Source organism: Malaclemys terrapin, chromosome 2, assembly GCF_027887155.1.
Source record: "Malaclemys terrapin pileata isolate rMalTer1 chromosome 2, rMalTer1.hap1, whole genome shotgun sequence".
NCBI classification, from domain to species: Eukaryota; Metazoa; Chordata; order Testudines; family Emydidae; genus Malaclemys; species Malaclemys terrapin.
The window spans coordinates 128,266,403-128,287,912 of NC_071506.1; the positions used below are offsets into that span (position 1 = coordinate 128,266,403).

At 38.2% G+C, this 21,510-nt stretch overlaps 1 protein-coding gene across 6 annotated transcripts in view; it reads left to right on the forward strand.

Annotated features, from left to right (window-relative positions):
* Positions 1 to 21,502, forward strand: part of NSD3 (nuclear receptor binding SET domain protein 3) — a 67,583-nt gene extending 46,081 nt beyond the window's left edge. For 4 of the 6 annotated variants that reach the window (XM_054017478.1, XM_054017481.1, XM_054017480.1 and 1 more), the window contains 9 exons: positions 1,272 to 1,428; positions 4,484 to 4,686; positions 5,136 to 5,248; positions 6,118 to 6,387; positions 10,619 to 10,735; positions 11,419 to 11,560; positions 12,591 to 12,697; positions 13,472 to 13,676; positions 15,553 to 21,502. In XM_054017478.1, coding sequence (XP_053873453.1) covers positions 1,272 to 1,428; positions 4,484 to 4,686; positions 5,136 to 5,248; positions 6,118 to 6,387; positions 10,619 to 10,735; positions 11,419 to 11,560; positions 12,591 to 12,697; positions 13,472 to 13,676; positions 15,553 to 15,794 — 1,556 coding nt within the window. In that variant the 3' untranslated portion in view covers positions 15,795 to 21,502. Of the gene's footprint in view, positions 1 to 1,271; positions 1,429 to 4,483; positions 4,687 to 5,135; positions 5,249 to 6,117; positions 6,388 to 6,915; positions 7,424 to 7,789; positions 10,358 to 10,618; positions 10,736 to 11,418; positions 11,561 to 12,590; positions 12,698 to 13,471; positions 13,677 to 15,552 lie in introns of those variants that run through there. The other 2 variants (XM_054017482.1, XM_054017483.1) reach the window with 2 other exon arrangements.
* The last annotated feature ends 8 nt before the right edge of the window (positions 21,503 to 21,510 follow it).

Sequence of the window (21,510 nt, forward strand, 5' to 3'; positions counted from 1 at the left end):
TTTGGTTTTCGCATCTCTTGGCATTTTACCGTGTTGGATATTGTTTCAGTAATTTATGCTGGGTCTGTATTTCCTCTGAAACAACACTTACAAAAAATCATTAAAAAATGAACACTTGATCATCGGGCGGGAGCTCAGGAAAGTCCAAATGCTTGGATTTTATTACATTTTTAGCAGAGGAAATATAGTAAGTGATTTTGTCACTGATTGTTTAAGGAATGCTTTTTGCAATATATTACAATCAAATCAATGGCCGTTTTGAAAGTCTATAGGTGGACAAGATTTTCTGATGAATATTTGAAAGTAAAAATTCAAACTTCAGATATTATGATGATTGCTTAAAATGCTGTTTTAAATCTCTCCCAGTCTTTTTACGCTGGGACTAAAAAGTTCATTACATTTCTATCTAGATTGTAGCAAATGTGTTTATTGTATGAGCTTCTTTGTGTATTGCCAATGGTTTAGATGTGCCGTGAGTGCCCACAATAAACACATCTGCTAGAAAACAAGCCAACCAAAAAAGAACCTTTTTTGTCTAAATTTTTTTTTTAAAGTAATGTTTACCACATTCTTAGATCAGATTCCCTTTGTGTTCAAAGGGAACTCTGGGGGAGGAGGAAATCTTTCTGTAATATCTCATTCTGCATTATATAAGTAAATTTATAGTGCTCACACTGGTAAATCTTCATTTTGAAGAGTATGCACAGATTTATAATTACAATTCTAATGTTTTTTTCTCTTGTACCTTTGAAAGCAGAAAAACATTGATCAACCTATAGGCTGATTTTTATGCACACTAACTGATTGCTAAGGGATTTAGTCATGACAATGTTGGTTTAAAAAGTATTTAAAAAAAACTGCAAAATTTGTCTAATTGTCAAGAAAAGGTGTTGGCCGCTGCCAGACCGTCTGGATTTAAAAAAAAAAAAAAAGCCATACAGTTATCAAGACTGTTTCTCTTAGGGGGATCTGATGTAATGCCAACTTGCCCGATTTAACCTAAATTTTTTAAATTCATTGGCTTTCTTGTTCCAATTTGTGATGCAGTCAGGAATTATGATTTCACTTAAAGAGAAGAGACGTATATAATACAAAAAATACTTATTTTTAATCCAGCATTGTAACTTTGACTTGATCACTTCCTTTTGCCATATATTTGGTGTGAGGCAAATCCAAGTTTAAGGCATTTAATTAAATATTTAAAAAAAAAAAAAACCTCTCACAAGCCTCAAACCCTTATTTCTGTAAAATGAGTGAGTTTTTGTTTCAAGGTGGGAAGTTATTGTGCTGCGAGTCCTGTCCAGCGTCCTTCCACCCTGAATGTCTCAACATAGAGATGCCAGAAGGATGTTGGAATTGCAATGACTGTAAAGCTGGCAAGAAACTACGTTACAAGCAGATAGTTTGGGTCAAGCTTGGAAATTACAGGCAAGTTCACTGACTACAACTGGAAACTGTTTTAAGTTTTTGTTTTAGGTTAAGTTTTTACTATATCCTGTAGCTATGCAGGTAAACAACCAGAGCAGCCCATGGTGTCAGATGTTGTATAGCTTTTTAATTAAATTCTACTCATGCATTTTTAGGCATTAAGGTGAATACTTACTCACGTTCTATCTGTGGGTTCCCTAAATGTGCCCTGCAGATGGGGAAGATCAGGAAATACCTAGGGCATCAAAACTCCCTAGTTTGCTTTTATGTTTAGAGATCATTCATAAAAGGCGTCTGCAGGAATGCAGATGGTTGTTGATCCTCTCTCTTGCAAGTCCCCACCTGTGCCTCCGAATAAATGTGATCAATAAAATGCTGCAAGTCTAACACGTGGTGGTGGAGGTGATAAAAAGTCCTCTATTTCCCAAGACCAGGAAGGCTGGGAGGTTGCCATGGGTTTTCATCTCAGATACACTTTTTGCTGCCTCTGTGGCTTTCTGCCTCTTATGTAGATCTGGCTATAGAACACCTCCAAAAAACAAGTATATCAGACAGCCTGTGGCACTGCACTTTCAAGTTGTCCATGGAGGACTTTTTTAAAATCCCATTTTTTTATTGTAAGGGACAATCTTGCTTTTAATTTTTATTTCCAGACTTCCCCTGATACAAATCAGTGAAATGTGTCCAAGACTAACTACAGTATTGTACAGTCAATTAAAGGCCTGTCTCTTGCTACAGGTGCTCAGAGCATAGGGCTATCTTTCCAATAATAGTTGAATTTACGAACCCCCTTCCCTATCTGAGATTTTGTAGACATAGTGTCATATTCACCATTTGAATCTTCAGATCTCCAATTCTGGCTCTTCCTAGAATCAACCCAAAAGGGGTCCAAGTTCCTCAGAGGTTGAAAATGTTGGAATATATGCTTCAGGTTGCTGACATACACATTAAATATCTGTATATAATAATTTATTTTTAAACAATGTGTGGAGTCTTATCTTTCCTAGTTACCTTTAAGTTCAACACATTATTATTTTAGCCTAGGTTGGCTACACATGTTCAGCAGGATAAACTTAAAACTAGAAATGCATCCATGTCATTGGTTATTTAAATATGATCTTGTGATTAAACCTTAGCTTCAGTGGACAAATGGAGCATAAGAAAATGAGACTAAAAGTAGGTTTCCCCTCCTCCCCCCAGTGTTTATATTCTCTTCCAGGTTGAATTGCTGTGTGAAAATATTCAGAATTGGTCCCACTATTGGCCCATAGCTTCATCTTTGGTTCTAACTCCATTTGTTTGAAATTGTCAAATGACACTACAAATGGTATTAGTTAATTGTCACCTAGGCAGTTCAGTGAACATAGCCAGAGACAACTATGCTTTTATTCGGTTCATGGTGCATATTCAAAATGTTGGGGTCTAAATTAGCTGTTACCACTCCAGAAAGAGATCTTGGAGTCACTATGGATAGTTCTCTGAAAACGTCTGCTCAATGTGCAGCAGCAGTCAAAAAGCTAACAATGTTAGGAACCATTAGGGCAGAGGTAGGTAACACAGAAAATATTATAATGCCACTATATCAGTCCATGGTATGCCTATATGTTGAATGCAGTGTGTAGCTTGGGTCACTCCATTTCAGAAAATATTTATTAGAATTGAAAAAGTACAGAGAAGGACAACAAAAATAATTAGGGGTATGGAACAGATTCCATATGAGGAGAGAGTAAGAAGACCAGGACTGTTCAGCTTAGAAAAGAGATGACTAAGGAGGGATATGATAAAGGTTGATAAAATCATGATTGGTCTGAAGAATGAGAATAAGGAAGTATTATTTACCCCGTCGTGTAACACAAGAGCAAGGGGTCACCCAACAAAATTAATAGGCAGCAAGTTAAAAAACAGACGTAAAGAAATACTTCTTCACCCAATGCACAGTCAACCTGTGGAACTCATTGCCAGGGGATGTTGTGAATGCCAAAAGTATAACTGGGTTAAAAAAAGAATTAGATTAAGTTCATGAAGGATAGGTCCATTAATAGCTATTATCCAAGGTGGTCAGGGATGCAACCCCCTGCTCTGGGTGTCCCTAAACCTCTGACTGCCAGAAGCTGCGAGTGGATGACGGCATGGGTCACTCAATAATTGCCCTGTTCTGCACATTCTTTCTGCAGTATCTGGCACCAGCCATCTTCAGAAGACAGGACACTGGGCTAAATGGACCACTGGTCTGACCCAGTATGGCTGTTCTTATGTTATGTTCTGGAGTTTTCATGTTTGTCTAATTTTGAGTCTGTGAAAGGGAATGCCTGATATTTAAATGGAATTTTAAAAATCCAAATTACTCTTTCATCACTAGTGCTGTTTATTGCTTTCAATTGGGCAGTGAAATGATGCTGGCCAGTTTACTTTCTGGTTCTTATGCATTAGCAGAATGCTGCTGTTTGGATTTCCAGTACCGCAAGAGGATTAACTCTCTTCCCCCCACCCCTTTAAAAAAATGTTTCCATGGGGAAAAATTAAGTGACAGTGTTTTTTCTTCTCATACCAGGATTTGTAAAACCTCATTTAAAAAAAAGAAAACTTTAAAAGTCTTTCATTAAACGGTGGATCTAAACAAGTTGAATGTCTGGCAAACATTTAAATTTTGGTTTGATTGTAACTGTTCAAATTATATTTTCAAAATAGCCTTATCAATGATTTGTTTTTTAGTAAAAATATTGTAAAGTACAGCTGGACAGTTGTGTTAAAGATTCTCTCTTCAGATAGCTAGTCCCAAAATTCATATACTACACAAGGCCCAAAGCCAACCCCGGATTTGGGAGCATGAGAACTGTAAAGATGGATATCTTTTTGTGGAGCTTCCCAAGTAAAATCAAAGGCAGTTTTGCTTGTGTAAGGAGAATGGGATAGGACCCACTGCAGTCACATTTCTTAGGAACTAAATGTAGCTTCTACTACTTGAACTGGAATTCCAGACTGAGAAGGCAAGCAATTTCATAGAGTTTGCCTTTGTTTCATAGAGTTTGAGTTTTTACTCTTTTCTAATTTTCAGGTGGTGGCCAGCTGAGATCTGCAATCCCAGGTCTGTGCCTCTCAACATACAGGGCCTCAAACATGATATCGGGGACTTCCCAGTATTTTTCTTTGGTTCACATGACTACTATTGGGTACACCAGGGCAGAGTTTTCCCTTATGTTGAAGGAGATAAAAGCTTTGCTGAGGGGCAAACTAGTATTAACAAGACCTTCAAGAAAGGTAAAATTAAACAAAGTTTATAGTGGTTTATAACAAAACTTCCATATGTTTGTTTCTACATCGTCACTTAACTTGCATGGGAATTATGTGGCTAGTTTTCTGTGTCTGTGTTAAGCTGCAAACTCTGTATAGTGCCATTGGATAGAGCTTAAAATATTAATAGCATCTAACTTCCTCCCTCTCTGTGCTGTTTGTAGGCAACCCCAATTCTTCCCCACTTAACTTGGAAAGAAGTTATGAGGTGGAACCTGGGTTCTGATGCAGATGGCCACCCCATAGTGTTTAAATACCTACTGAAAACTACTTGGTTTAAAACTCATTCATGCCATAGTGTAACATTTCATTGCTAGCTTGTTCTTTGTAGATTTCTAATTCCTAGCTTTTCAAAAATGTTTCTCAGCAGCAGCAGCCAATACTAATTCCTCCCCATTTTGGACTCCCTTGCACAGCACTTGAAGAAGCTGCAAAACGCTTCCAGGAACTGAAAGCACAAAGAGAAAGCAAAGAAGCACTAGAGATTGAAAGGAATTCAAGAAAACCCCCACCTTACAAACATATTAAAGTGAGTCCTCTCCTTTGTGTGAATGAGCTATATATTTAAATAGGGAAGCAAATTGTGGCTTAGAAGAAAATTCAGATAATCAGTCTACCATTCTTCAAAGATCTCTTCTGGCCTGTCTCATTTAGTACCATAGGTCCTTTCATTGTTATAAGGAAGGTGTACGCATCAGTAAAAGGGACTTTGAGTTTAAGGTCAGTTTTACTGAAGACAAAGGACTTTGATAATTGCAAGTGGGTCCCACCCATCTCAAATGAATCTTGGGGCTTGCTTACCATTAAAAAATTATATTAGCATTGAAAAATAATAAACTGTTAGTGTGAGAACTTAATCTCCAAATCTGGATACTAAAAAGATGGTCTAGATTTTTTTTGCCAGCAACCTTGGGGGCACAGTACCCCATAGTACTTAACTATTTCATTGTACTTCATAATAGTTTAAATTCTTGGGACTTCAGCACATTTTTGTATGCCTCAAAAGAGTTGTCATACTAATACACGTACTATACAGTCTGAAACAATCCTGTGCCATGTTCTGTGCTACATACCTCATTGCTGGTTTCTCTGAACACCTGAGATGCTTGTTAGTGGTGGAGCAGTGCCAGATGCAACCTCTGAAAGTCCTAGATTGCAGAGAAGTATTTTTGCCTTGTTGCCTTTTCTTAGTTGACACACTTCCTTTTAGAGAAGAATAGAAAAAATACAACTGCCTCTGATGTTAGTAGCTGTGTGTGTAATAGCTGTTATTTTTGCCTACATTTTGAAATACCTTGACTGTCATGGGCCTTGATTTAAGTGGTTCTGATCTAAATTGTGTGTATGGCCCTAAATCCAAATTTATCCCTTGTCTCTTTGTTTTGTTTTGTTCCACAGTCCAACAAGGTAATAGGGAAAGTTCAGATTCAAGTTGCTGATTTGTCAGAAATCCCTCGCTGTAATTGCAAGCCATCTGATGAGAACCCCTGTGGCCTAGAGTCAGAGTGTCTGAACAGGATGCTACAGTATGAGTGTCATCCCCAAGTGTGCCCAGCAGGAGAGCGCTGTCAAAACCAGTGCTTCACCAAAAGACTCTATCCAGATGCTGAAATCATAAAAACCGATCGACGTGGCTGGGGTCTCAGGACAAAAAGGAACATTAAAAAGGTAGAATTTAGGACAAATACTGAGCTAACCATTAAAGAGAGTATTTGAGGAGAGTGCTGCTTCTCTTACTTTTTTTGTTCAAGGTACAAACAATAAATCAAAAAGTTAATACTTTCAAGTGAATTCATCCTACACACAATTGTTTCTTTAAATTTACAAGGTATGAAACTTCCTCAAATGGAAGAAATGATAATAAATCCAACTTCATGGAATATGAGACATCTGGCAGAAGTGTTTTTTTGCAGTTACAATGCTTTCTTATAGAGTAAGAGTCAGATTCAACTGATTATAAATTTCATTGGTGATGGGCAGGAGATGAGGACTATCAGTACTTCTTCTAGAAGGTAGTGATGTACCTAAGTTCTCATATTGACTTCTGAGCATGGAGGGAGAGGGAAAAAATAGTTTTTTAGATGGCTTCAGATGCTCTTTTGACCAAGCCTGGCTTTTGAAGATGCTAAAGTCTTAGAGGGATGGGAATAAAAAATAAAACACACCTCCATTATTTTCTCTTTCCCTCAACCCCAGAGTTAACACAGCAAATGAAATTAATCACACTTCATGATATGAAATAACTCAAAGGATGGGAGATGGGGCAACCTAAGGTGGTGAGCCTCTTTCCGAGGGGTTACGTCAAGGTAGCTTTCTGTACTTTCTTTTGCCTTTTCTTTTAAGCTCTTACATGGTAAAATGATCACTCTGCAGTTCCCAATAGCAGATTGTCTGGATTGGGCGTGGGAGGGGATGCAACATTGCTCTTACAAACGTCTGGTCACCAGGGAGCTGACATAGCCTCCTTGACACTCAACTCTACAGACTGGATTTATTTCAGAAGAACTCGGAGGGGATTAATAAAAGGCTTGTGGTGATCAGGCTACATTGGACAACACGCTTAAGTTCTTGTTTAAAGTTCAAGAAGGCAGAGAAGAATAATGAAGATACAGAGATTTCTATTGATGGACATGGTGCAGTTGTTATAACTGAAAGCACCAAGAACTGATTAGCTTCAGGAAATATTGAGGATTAACATAAATGTTAGAATGATTGGAGTCCTTAGAGGAGTGGTAGCAGGAGGGGTAGCAGTGATGGGTGGGGTGGGGGATTAAAGTACCTTTCCTGACTGTGTGATAAAGATCCTGGAAATGGATCATTTTGGTTTTCCTTTACACTGTATCGCTGCACACTGTATTCCTGGGGACACCAGTCTGGGATTATCCACTGGGATTCAGGTGGGATGTGCAACAGTTGATATGGAAAAACAAAATCTTACACTGGATTGCAGTCTTGCTCTACTTCGAGGCAAGCATGAGGATGATGGGCCTGGATTTCACGGCTGCTTTAACTTGCCAGGCAGAGGATTGGATTTGATGGACAGATGTATGTTTTGCTCTTACTCATGCAGGCTTCGTTGTTTCTGAACAAGGAGGAGGCTGAGCACACCTGAAGAATGGAAGATCCAGCTATGACTGCAGATGGAATGGACAATTAAGACTTCAGGACAAGTTGTTGTTTTTATCATTTGACCTGCATCCTCAGAGTTCACTCCAGAGCACTATTTTGCTTTCAATTGGCTTCATATTTTCGTCACTTTGAATTTGCACACATCTTGCTAAAGAAGGTATCCTGGAACTTCTCATAGCGAAGGCACATTCCACAGTTCTGGTGGACTTAAACTCAATGTAAGGTCTTCACTGCGATTCTCTGTTAAATGAAGCTGACTGCTGTCCAGACTGAGGATTCTGATGTGACATTTTGGATTGTAGCTGGACGTGATTTGTGCGCTATTGGATGATGATGTGTTTTGCTCCAAAATCTAATCTCAACAGTTAGACAAAAGCAAAGCGATTCTGAACTGTTTTTCATCCTTAAGTTATATGCTGCTTAAATATTACACGTAGATAGTAGAGGATTATCTACTAGTCTGAAGTGACCCTGCAGTACCCAGGCAAATGGGCTTGGGCAAAGGCATAGTAGCAACTTTTAACTGTGAATTCTTTGCTTTTGTCAGTTCTAATTAGGGTCTCTACCGTGTATTTGTTTAGTAACTTAGTTTACTGTACATAGAAATTTGGCATAGAGAAATGTTGTGCAGGGCCTAAATGGGTATGTCAAGTATTCACTTACCTGTGGCAATATCAGAAGTGTTTGAACAAACCAGTTTCAAATCTGCGTTTCTAACCACTGCTTCAGCTGAAACTATAAACCTTTGATTGGACTTGGGACAGTTCTACTCATGGGTACTTAAATAACTTACTAACAAGTAACTAGAGGAAACCAGAGTAAATTGACAGAGAATACATTTTAACTCTCTTCAGTTTCTTTCTGCACCAAGTATACCTCTACCCCGATATAACACTGTTTTCGGGAGCCAAAAAATCTTACCGCGTTGTAAGTGAAACCGCGTTATATAGAACTTGCTTTGATCCACCGGAGTGCGCAGGGCCCCCCCCACTCCCCCAAGCACTGCTTTACCACGTTATATCGTTCATAGCATTTTTATGGTGGATTTTCTGTGAAGTTTCTTCGCATACTAAGTATGAAACAATGTATTTGTGTCCTGTAGGAGCTCTACTAAAAATTCTGTCAGTGGCTCCATTAGAAAAACCCTTCTGGGCACTTGATTAAACCATCTGTTCCAAAACACACAGGCTAAACTAAAAGGACTTTGGTGGGGAAAAGAGAGAGAGAGACTTTTGAAAATTTCATCCCAGAGATGACAGGTTTGTCCAAGTTAACTTAGGAGCCTGTGTCCATTGGAATCTAAATCCCATTTCCAGGAATGACTTAAGTGCTTTTGAAAATGTTATCCTGATGATCTCCTCCTGCAGTACAGCCTTTTCCCCTTCAAAGCTCCAAAATGTGACAGACATGATTCTGGTCTCTCTGGAGCCATTCCCACAACCAGCTACCAGAGCAATTAGCGCTCATAGACTTTTGTCAGACTGTTGGCACCACAAAGTCTAACATGTTGGTACTATTTTATTTAAAAAAACAAAAAAACCTTGAAACTGCTCAGACACTTGTTTGACACTTAAATTTGAGCATCTCAAAGAGCTACTTTTGGAAATGTTTAAGCATTAGAACTGTTGAGACTGTTACAATAAAATGACCCTCAATGTGCTAAGTGTTCACTCCCTTGTATCAAGGTATCATCATTTCCTGGCCATTTCAAAGTCCATCATGTGAAAGCTGGGAATACACAGTCAGCCTGAAGGCTCACTTTTAACTTGTTTTTAGTGGTTTAATTATTTAAGCCAGATTTGTAATATCTGTTCTACATTAAAACGTTATCACAAACTTTTCTTGTTTGTTATTGACTGTTAAAAGTCCCGTTAAAATGAATTGTTGAAATGCTATGCAGTGAAAATGTTTAGCAGTACAGTAAGTTGTGTTGTCGTATCAGGTTGATATTCTGTGGGCATCTGTATGTTAGCCTGGAATTAAAAAAAAAAAAAAAAAAAAAAAGAGAAAGCATGTGACTTAAAATACTGCCAGTGAGCCTCTAAATAATGTAGAATCTTGTAGCTGTGCTAGGGTGATCAGACAGCAAGTGTGAAAAATCGGGACGGGGGTGGGGGATAACAGGCGTCTATATAAGACAAAGCCCCAAATATTGGGACTGTCCCTATAAAATCGGGACATCTGATCACCCTAAGCTGTGCTGCTATGACTAGGATCAGTGCATGGAGAAGCAGTCTTAATTCTGGCTTTGCTATTGCCTTATACTTAATGGTACAGAATGCCTAAGTGGTGTTTTCTCATGGGTGTTTGAATATATTGTTATAAATATGTGCTCATTTTCTATAGACTGACCATACAGATCTTTTTTTAAAAAGGACAGAAGTACAAGCAGAGCCTTGAACAGGCTATATGTAATTGACCAAGAAAGATACAACTCATTAATCAAATGTGTCCTTCAGAACGGCATAACTGTTTTTAATTGCTGTTTTATTAAAAGTTCTAGTTGTGATGCTTCCATTTTGAAGCACAGTTCTGTAACTTAATCTAAACTTGTGTGCATATGTATTTTTCTATACTGGTCACTGTGGTAGTACTTTTATTTTAACCAGTTCTCAGTACTTTAATTATCCTAAGGAGCCACCCTACTTAGACCTTGCAATGGACAAAATTGATCTCTAAGGGCTTCCCATCCCATTTTTCTATGCTTCCTCCCTCTTTAACTATACAGATAGCAGGCAATAAGCATGGGTTTCTTTGGTTGACTTTGCAGGGTGAATTTGTAAATGAATATGTTGGTGAATTAATTGATGAAGAAGAATGCCGATTGCGGATCAAACGTGCCCATGAGAACAGCATAACCAATTTTTATATGTTAACTGTTACAAAGGTAAAGCACCATATCTCTCTAATATAAAATATACTGCTGCTTAAGGGACTAGGCCTTAAGATCTGGGATCGCAGGATCAGGGTCCATGTTTAAAGCACAAGAATTACATTTTCTTTCACTTCTAGCTAAAATGTAATGCATTTAGTGCAGGTGAAAGGTCCCAGAGAGTGAAGTCCTCTTTTCATACAGCGGGTACTTCATGGACCATTGTGCTTCAGCCTTGACTTAGTGGGGCTTCTGTGGGGAGTGGGAAAATGAATTCCCAAGGTCTGTTCAGTCCATAGTGTTTCTGCTGATACTGCCAACAAGACTGTCAGTCGGAGTGGAATGTGGGCACCTATCTGATAGAATTGCATTGCAATTCCAACATATTTCTGATCAGTCACCAAACAGTTGTATTTGGGAGGTAATTCATTTAGGTCTCTATTGACCAAGTTTGGGGTTGAACCAGAGATGGAAGGATCCAGAGCTTATTAACAGTACCATAAGCCATTCATTTCTCCCTGTATAAGCGCTGAGGAGCTTTAGATACAAGTTACTTCCAGGAAAAGCCAATATCCATTATAACTCATTTATCAAGTACCTGTCTAAATATATTATCTGCAATTGTCGTTACTTGACTTGTCAAAGGAAGACTTTTGTTTGTCTGATCCTAAATCTGTGTTTTTGTCTCTTTATTGAAGGACCGGATAATAGATGCTGGTCCAAAGGGGAATTATTCTCGTTTTATGAACCACAGTTGTAATCCGAACTGTGAAACACAGAAATGGACAGTGAATGGGGATGTTAGAGTTGGACTCTTTGCTCTCTCTGATATTCCTGCAGGTAAAAAGAAGCCTCCATCCTGCATGTGCCCTCCTCTCTTAAAATGGAAATCAGTTGCCAGCTCACCCACTTTTTCCCTTCTGAAGTTACTTGGCCACATTGGCATTTACAATTACTAACTCACCTATTGGGACAAAGAAAATGCATGATCAAGAAGTTCTAGCTCTTCATATGCATAGCCTCTTTAGGAGCAACTTAGGATGAAATGCAGAATATTAAAGATGAAACTTGCTTTATCACAAACACACAAGAAATATCAAGGGCTTCACCTAGCGCTTGAAAACACAGGGAAATTCAATGTTAACTCTTTTTCCATGTCTGCATAGACCTTTTCAGCTAGCATAGATCCCCAATTTCAGATCTGTTCCCTAACATCAGATCTGGAGCAGCCTCCAGATGCTAAACATTTTGTAACCAATCTACCACTTTAAGCTGAGATTAAAATGATAGCCAATGTTTCTATATGATCTGCAGAAAAACAATGTGTAGTGATCCTGTCTGGTCCAAAGCTATGCTGGCACTGTATAAACAAAGCAGAGGAAGGATGCTTTGTTCCTTTTCAGAAAAACTAAAAAGAACAGTAGTCAGTGTTTATCCAAATGGGAAAATGGACACTATCTGTATAGGGGAAAAAACTATATGAGGCTTCTATGTGAGTATATTCACCTAGAAAAGAGTGTTTTAAAAAGAAATTATTTCAATGCTAGGTTTGTAACCAGGCTCATAAGCCTTATAGTTCCACAACCACAAAATTATTGGTTGTTGAATCATCATTTGGTTTTTAGAACAGAACAAAACTGAGTTGTCGTCCTCAGAACATGGATTCTGGATCATTTGTTCTGCCTTGCTATTTACAACTTCTCTCGCTATTGCCTCATGAATATGGTTTATCTCAGTATTTTTGATGTAGTTATAAATATTGTGATCTTGTAACTATGCCCTTTTAAAAACAATGGTGTTAATATGAAGGGAGAAAATGCTAAAGCTGAATTGCCGTCTTGTGTGTGAATAGTTTTTCTTTAAATTTCAGGGATGGAGTTAACATTTAATTATAATTTGGACTGTCTGGGCAATGGTAGGACTGAATGCCATTGTGGAGCAGAAAACTGCAGTGGCTTCCTAGGAGTACGGCCGAAGGTTAGTTGTACAGAAATAAAAATTGAGCTCAGTGCACTTGTATTGAAAGCTCTTTGTGAGGGAGGAGAGTGAATAGAGGTCTGTTTCATTTAATGTAATATCTTATATCTGTTTAGTACCTTGAAGGTTCCCCCAAAGGCTTTACAAGTTTGTACTACTGTAAACATACCCATTTCTAGGATGGAAGAGAGCAACCAGCCAGTATGCTGTCCAGGTGTGGCATGGAACAGTCCCATCATGTGTAGGGTGCCTGACTTAAGAATTTTTTTTTTTTTTTATCACATGTTTTACTTCTGTATTTGCCCTTTCTATATGGAAAGCATTGTGAAATTCCCCTGCTTGTTTGAGGATCTGGAAACTTGTCTTGCAGATGTGCTTCATTCTGGTCCCAGCCCAGAGTGCTGACCTTAGTCAGCTTCTTATGAAGTAGCATCTCTGTAGGGGCAGAGAAGTGACTGAAGTCTCTGCTCACATAGCTATTATGCATAAGCTCTCTGAGGAATACAAATCCTACTGCAGTAGGGACCAATCCTCCTTGGGCCTTTGGATATTACCATCATATTACAGCTCACTAATAGTAATCTGGCAACATTCTAACTTGTTTCAAACGTGTGTGGCAGGGGAAATGGAGATGGGAGTCACTGGGTAGAATAGACTTCGTTGAGCATGATTTGTAGAAATAATAACCCACAGTTGACTTTTGGGGTGCCATGTGGCTTTTTAAAGTGACTGTTATTGACTAAAATTGTTACTGCTGTGACTTTTAATGGCCAGACGGCATTTGCAACAGCGAATGAAGAGAAGGCAAAGAATGCCAAGCTAAAGCAGAAGAAACGGAAAATAAAAACAGAGCAGAAGCAGATGCATGAGGACAACTGTTTCCAGTGTGGAGATGGAGGAGAACTAGTCATGTGTGACAAAAAGGACTGCCCCAAAGCATACCACCTCCTATGCCTTAACCTGACTCAACCACCATTTGGTAAGTGCTTTCCCATGGCCACCAGATTCTTTGCTTGCTTCGTGGATATCATGCTGCATATAAAGTTGTAGCTTAATCCGAACTGTGATGTCCCCCTACTGTAAATGTGACAGGTTTGCTTTTGCAATGCTCTTCTGTATTGAGAAATCTCTTTGGGTAGCAATATTTCTAAAGAAAGATCTGTGTGGAGACATAGATCACCAGCAAACAGTTATAAAGCTATCATTTAATTGTAGAGCCTTTCTCCTGTTTGGATCACATTTGCTTATTTTATTTTGATTGAAATAATTAGTCAGTCTTGGTCTCATATGGCTCCCAAGTTCATATCACATGGTAATGCTTATGACAACAGCTATGCACAGCACATGGTAGTGCTTAAATTTTAATAGTGTCTCTAAATCTCTTATCTTCTAATCATGTGGGTTTTCTTTGGGTCTCTTATTTTTTGTCTTTTTCCTTATTAATTAAAAAGGCAGCTCTTTGTAGCCTAGGCTCAAATTATCCAGTGATAACCAACAATAGCAAATTGTATTTAAAAACAAAACAAAAACACTTTATCCTGGTTTTTAAACTATCTATTTCTAGAGGCCTTGATCAAATTAACTGGAGGCTCACATTAGTCCATGACTGAATTAAGTGGACGATTTTGTGCTATGAATGGAGTTCAATCTGAGATGTGCCTTTTCAGGACAGCAATATATGGAAGTACAGAAAGCTTCCCTCCAAATTTTCTTTACTAGCGACATAAATTATTACATTTGATCAGCAAGAAAATGCTGGTGAACGACTTCAAGAAGTAAAATTTGTTTTTTACCTGGCCTGGTGGAGGCAGACAGCCATGCTAGAGATCTGGAGTCCTGTCTTGGTGCTGTTCTTACTCTCTGGGTTAAGAGTCTGGGCATGCTGTGGATGCAGTGCGTTATGTCCCGAAGAAGGAGAGTGCTTCCTGTTTTCTCTACAGCAATGCAGTTTAAAGGAATATAGCATGATTTCAGCGTGAGGGAAAGGAGAAGCTGTTAACTTTCCTTTTTGACATGCTCAGGCTAATTTTACAACCTGATAGTTGGGCATGTGGTTATGCTAATGCCTGCCTGCATGTTTTTGTGGTGGTCTCTGTTTGCTTGTACACCTCTACCTCGATATAACCGACCCGATATAACATGAATTTGGATATAACGCGGTAAAGCAGCAGGGGGGGGGGCGGGGGGAGAGCGGGGCTGCGCGCTCCGGCGGATCAAAGCAAGTTCAATATAACGCGGTTTCACCTATAACATGGTAAGATTTTTTGGCTCCTGAGGACAGCGTTATATCAAGGTAGAGGTGTACTTAAATATGGCATTGCCCTAGCCCATTCTTGTCTGAGCCTCCTTCTCATTTATGACTCAGAACTCAGCCATTCGGTGTTTTTAATAATATAATGCAGTGTCAATCTGTTATAAAGATTGATTTAGGATACCCATTTCAGTCAGTGTATCCAAATTATTACTATGTTCAGATCCAGAAAACAGTGAATTTCACAAGTCAGACGTGCATAGAAGCCAATGCTCTATCTTGCAAGTACACAGGGTGTTCTGATGCCAAGGCAGGTGGATCTGGTTATATTTGGCTCTACAGTGCAGTAATGTTTTGCTTACAGTCAACCCGAGGCTCAAAAATGTAAATTTGTCAATGATAACGGCTTCCAATCCAATCCTTGTGAAAGACAGACGCAGGAACTTTAATAAAAACTGGCTTTTGAGAAGTTCCTTTTTTGCATAGAGTTGAATGACTCTGTGCTACATGGAATGACAAAGACCAATTCCAATATCTATCCCAGATAAAGACTAACTTCAACTTCCTGTCTTTCTTTTCTCTCCCTCCCTTCTTTCATCTTCAGGAAAGTGGGAATGTCCATGGCACCAGTGTGACATCTGTAGCAATCCTGCAGTTTCATTCTGCGAGTTTTGCCCTCGTTCATTCTGTAAAGATCATGAGAAGGGAGCCCTAGTGGCATCAGCATTGGATGGCCGTTTCTGCTGCTCCGAACATAACCCCAAATCTCCTGTGGCACCAGAGTATTGGAGCAAGATCAAATGCAAATTGCAACCCCAGAACCCTGGAGAAGAAGCAAAGGAATAAATTTATTCAAACAACAAATGGCAAATAGATGATGAACTTGAAGAGACCGCTATGGCACATTCAGTCTTCATCTTCAGCGCCGCCTTGCTGGAACTGGGAAAGGGACCATCTAATCTTGGCAGGCGGAAGCAGTCAGTCGTGTCCATTTTTTGGGGTTTTTTTTTTTTTTTTTTTTCTGTTCTTGTCCTTTTCTTACCTTACCCTTGAATGTGCTTCAGCAGCTCTTACTGTTGGAAAACAGAAATGTCTTGGCTTTCTTAAGGAAAAAAGGTCAAAAAAAGCAAACCTGTTGACGTTGAAAAGAATATTGTGTTAAAATATGTTCTTTGAGTGTAGAAAGGAAAACATAGCATATTTATTTATTTAATTTTAAAGGATGTTGAGGATTCTGGTCCTGATCAGTCAGCGTGTCTAAAAAAATAATTGAGTAGCAAAACCAATCCGGTATAACGTGTATGTCTAGTTATTAAAAAAGGGAGAGGACCAACCCTCCCCAATCTACAAACAGCTTTCACATAACACCATGAGGAGTGATGTGGGTTTCAGAGCAGTGGACAGTGAAATGCCTTCATTCCAGCTGGTCATCTTTAAAGGTCTTTTGAGAAGATGGATTTCATCTCATCATGCTTAACTTATTATGAATAATGTTGTAAAGATTTTCACATAGGAAATTAGGAGTATATCCAGTTTTGTATTTTTTCTTGAAGTGCTTTTTATTTCACTAGATATTTTAACAAAAAGGGGGAGGGAAGCAATTACAGTCCCTCATTGTTAAATGAGCGGTGTTAGCTGACAAAGCAAGCATAGAAAGAGCTTAATTGTGCAGTGGTCATTTTTCTGCCTCCCTTCATTTGGAGGGCAGTTTTGGGTGGAGAGGATTCATGGGCAGCCTAGTCATCTGAACATTGCACTACATTCATCGTAGCGAAAGCCCTGATCCTGCTTTTGTCGGAGTCATTGCAAGCTTTGTCATTGACTTCAGTGGGTGCAGGATTAAGCCCTTTTCGATGTATTTATCAGATATTTAGTCTGTGCTTGTTTCATGGTGATTCTCTTAGAGCCTGATCCTTTGTTACCTTCCTCACAAACTCCCATAGGTTTCAGAGGGAGTTCTTGAGTGTTAAAGGAATAGGGGATCAGCCCCATGTGTGTATTATGTGTTTTTAAAAGAGTTTTGGGGAGCAGGGGTGTTTAGATTTGCGGGCGTGGGGATAAATCTGCCAATTGAATTTATCTTCTTTGGTTTTTATCCAATAGTGAAAAATCAGTTCTTAAAAGCACTTCCTGAATTAACAGGGTGTATATTGGGCCTATACTAAGGCACTCAATCTTACAAAATACTGTGTATATCCCAGTATAGTTAGCATAGTCAACAATAATCCTTTAATTTGTAGGCAATGGCTGGTGTACTGATATTGCTAGCTACCTTTACACTAACTTTCTGCCACTGGGTGTTCTGGAGCACCCCCACCTGGAAGGAATTAATACAAGGCATGGCTGGCAGATGGCAGAGAGATAATTCTTTATTCATTCTGAAGAACATTCAACATTGTCTCTGGGAAAATGTCTGCATAGACCTGCAGGTACAAGGTGGCATCTCAGTTCCAGAAAGTGACTAATAAAGGAGTGGAAAATAATACCATGGGGCTTTGGAATATGGCTCGCCTTTGTACCAGGTTTCCTTTTGCATTTTCAAATTATTTCTAATCTGGGGAGTGAGTGTGTGTGTGTGTGTGTGTGTGTGTGTGTGTGAGAGATTTGTACTTTTTTTTCTTTTTTTGTGCAATTGCAAAATTAACAAAATACACTACAGCCGTTGAAGCACCTGAAATGCCACTTCACTGACCTGGCAGCTATTCCTCTTGGAACAATTTACAGATCCCTTTCCAGAAAACTCAGTTTGTTTGGGTTTTTTTGTTTTATTACATAGTATAGATCTCTCATGTGATCTTTGGGTCAGTTTATAGTTCAGAGTGCTGATGGAAAATTCAGATCACTTGTCCTGTTATGGCCAAAACGGAAGTGAATGTCTAAAACACTAATCTTGCTTGTAAGCAGTGCTATATTTTGGTATTTAAAAAAAAAAAAATATTTAAACAAAATAGGCTTTTATTTTTCTTAGCTTTTTTGTGATAAATAAAAAAGAAGCTCTTAATGGAGAAGGTTTTCACCCTTTTCTAAAATTCCAAACACAACTCTTTCCTTGGTAGTGTCCATAAGACCTGATCCGTTTACATTGCATAATAAAATGTTAGGTTTTCTGTTGTTCAGATGATTTTAGGATATGGTAAGCCAGAAAGTGCTGAACTTTTAAAATATTGTATGATAAAGTGTTCCCAGGTGCTTTCTTCTATAGTATGTCAACACTGTGTTGTCATTGACTGGGGAGGAATGGCTATGTCAAAATGCCTTAAGCATTTGAGATGTCAATGAGCTGACAGCGGTTTAAAAATATTAATTGCCATGTGAAATTATCAAAATATATTCTATGACATATCAGCATGTTGGGCGTAACTAAGTATATGAAGGTACTCTGAAAGTTTAGCTAATCATATAATGCTGGAAGGGTCATGGAGTCAGTTGTCACTCCTCTGCCATGTCACTTTATATCTTCTGTTTCAAAGTTCTTGCTGATTGTCCTCTCTTATCTAATCCTTTACATAAGAAAACTGTAACTGAAAGCAGCCAACAGCTGGGCTGAGACATTAATGGTGTGAAGACAAGGATAGCTTTTAAATATGTATAATTATGAATATAAAACTTGAATTGGTTTTCTAACTGCGACAGAGGGAGAATTTCCAAAGCATCAGGAAGCTTTTTAGTGAAATAAGAGACCATTGGGTTGAAATAAATTGGTGACAACTGGGGATTATCTTTATTTAGGTGATGGTTTTGTATGCAGAACACAGAATATGCTGAAAACAAATTTTAACCATGTTTTTGTAACATTATTTAAAGTGAATGGAGGAATAACATAACTTTTGTAGTAAAGCAGAAATTTGTTGCTATAAATTTGTTACTGTAAATATTAACATTTTGATTTATCAGTATTTCTGTGTATTTTGGGCTGTTGAATTCAACTTTCAGTGTCTCTGAATTGAGCTGTAGGAAGAATGCGAGAGAGGCGTTTTTTGTTTGTTTGGAAGTTTTAGTCCAGAGTCCTACAATTTGCTGCAAAGAAGAGAATGCTGTGGTTGGTTGGTACTTCCTGGCTGGAAAATAAAGTGCTCTAATTGACTGTATATAATAATCTGGCAGCCCTTTCTTAAGTGAAGGAGGTGCTAATCACATTGTTTTTGCCCCTCATTTGGATTTTTTGTCTGTTTAGTTTTAAAATAGGGTCAAACTTTCAGCAAACACCTGACTCTAGATGATATTATTATGCTGGCTACACAGTAATGCAATACCTGAGCTGCCCTGCACAGATGTTTCTGGTTTACTTTACTGGACCCCTTTTATTATAGAGTATGCATCTTACTTCAGATCAGAGGTTCTGTGGACCATGCCTTAATGATGTAAGGATTAATTACTGCAGTTTTCCGATAGTCTGTAAAATTGGCTTGTCGTCATGTCAGTAGGACGTAAGAGTGGAAGGCGTTGGCAGCTCAGGACAACTAATTGTAAGGGCAACTTTTTCTGGATGAATTTATCTTCACTACATTTACCACCAGAGGCTTAGAGAGTCTAACATGGAGTGAGAGGGTTAGAATGTTTTGTTTGGCCTTTCCACTAAAAACTTGTTATATCTTAGTTTCCAGGTGGAATCAGACAGACACACTTACTAGACATAATAGAAAGTGAACGTCTAGACGTAAAATATGTATATACTGAACTTTAGAAAAAAAAGTTATCTGGGTTGGGTTAGGGAGGTGGGGTAGGGGAATGAGAATGTCTGCCGCTGGTACGAAGTAGTCACTTTAACATTGAAACCTCTGCCTCATTGAATTCAGGGTTTAATGTACTTGAAGCTCTGCAGTTCATTATTTTTACAGCTATTTTATTTATACATAGATAACATTTTTATATGCGACATCAAAAGTCTCTTTACCTCCCCCCTTAACTTGAATTAAAAATTACTTTCCACTCCCAGTGTACAGTGTATTCAAGGCAAAATGGAGAGATTTTTTTCAAAGCAGATGTCTCAGACTTATGTATGCTCTTAATGAGAAGTGTATTGCATGAGACACCAGCAACTTTTTGATGTCCTTTACTTCATAATATTGTATCAACTCCCTCACCCCACACCACTTATTTTTGTATAGTAAAAGACATTTGCACTTATGATACACTCCTGAAATTCTGGATGTATTCAAGATGTCATTCAGAAAAAGAAAAAAATGCTTGTTTCTTATTCTATTCTACTCCTGAGTGGCAAACTCAGGTACTTTTACCCTAGTGAGGGTGGGAGGATTATAAAACTGAAACTGTCTGTACTTCGTATAGGACAATATAAAAACAAAAAGGGACAATAGATATGAATTTGCCAAAGCCATGCATTCACTGTTTGTCATGTGGTACTGATTGCATTTGTGCACAAGAGTGAGAGATACCATTTTTAATGGTGTCGCTTCTAGCTTGAAAAGCAACTATGGCTATATGTTTGATCCTCTCCCAAACATTTGTCCCATAGCCTAGCACTGGACGTTTTTAAGGAATTCTTGTTCACTTTTGATTTACAAACAGACTGGAGGAAATACATTTGCTTCCTATTAATTAATATTGATCCGTATCTCATTTCTAGTGTCATATTTTTTAATTTATAAGCAAACTAATCATTGCCACTGAAAACCAAGACGATACAATAACTATTACAACTGGCTAGTAATAATTGTCCTTTTTGTATAAGGGTATGTGCATATTTGGGGTTGCTATTAAAATTTAACCCATTTGTACCTACACAAGTGATATTGCACAACAAACACAGATACCTACAGATTCTGTTTTCATTTCCATGTAATCTTTATCTGTAACAATGACCTTTGTAGAGTCGTTATTTCTGTAGACTTTGTTTATCTGTAACAAACTTTGTAGATTCTGTGAAATGTTATTTTAACTAAATCACTTGAGTCTTTAATAGCAAAGCATCAATATTCACTAAAGTCAATATCTTAAGAGTTTCTAGAACTTGGCTAGAAGCTCTTGACACTAACGAAGTAGTGTTAATTTTCCCTGGGGATGTTCCACTGGGGCATTACTGTATTATGACTTGATGTTGCCGCATAGACTTTGAGATATACAATATTGGGGAGGGGGGTTGTTGTTTGGCCTATGTTCTCTTGCATAGTGTGAAACCTGTAAAGCTTGGTTAACCTGTATATAGATAGCTTATTGTCAACTAGTTATAGTGTATTTAGAATGGCCTGTAATATTTTAGCTTCTTACTGAATGTTGTGATGGTAGGATCATATAATTTTTGTACATTATATTTACTGAGATGTTGCCTTTTTTATTTTACAAATACTTTGGAATTCAGATGTGTTTTTGCTTCTGTGAGGATTAATTTGGAAAGGTTTTTAATGACATTCCACTGATTTAAAATTTTGCTTGAGGTTGACTTCAATAAATTGTTCTGAATGTTCCAATTAAGAATGTGAATTTTTTCATATTGTAACTTTCAATCTATGGACAGAGAACCTCTGAACTATCTAGCTGCAACAAAAACACACAGCAAGCAAAGTGACCAATAAACAGATATAATGTAAAATATTTATTGACG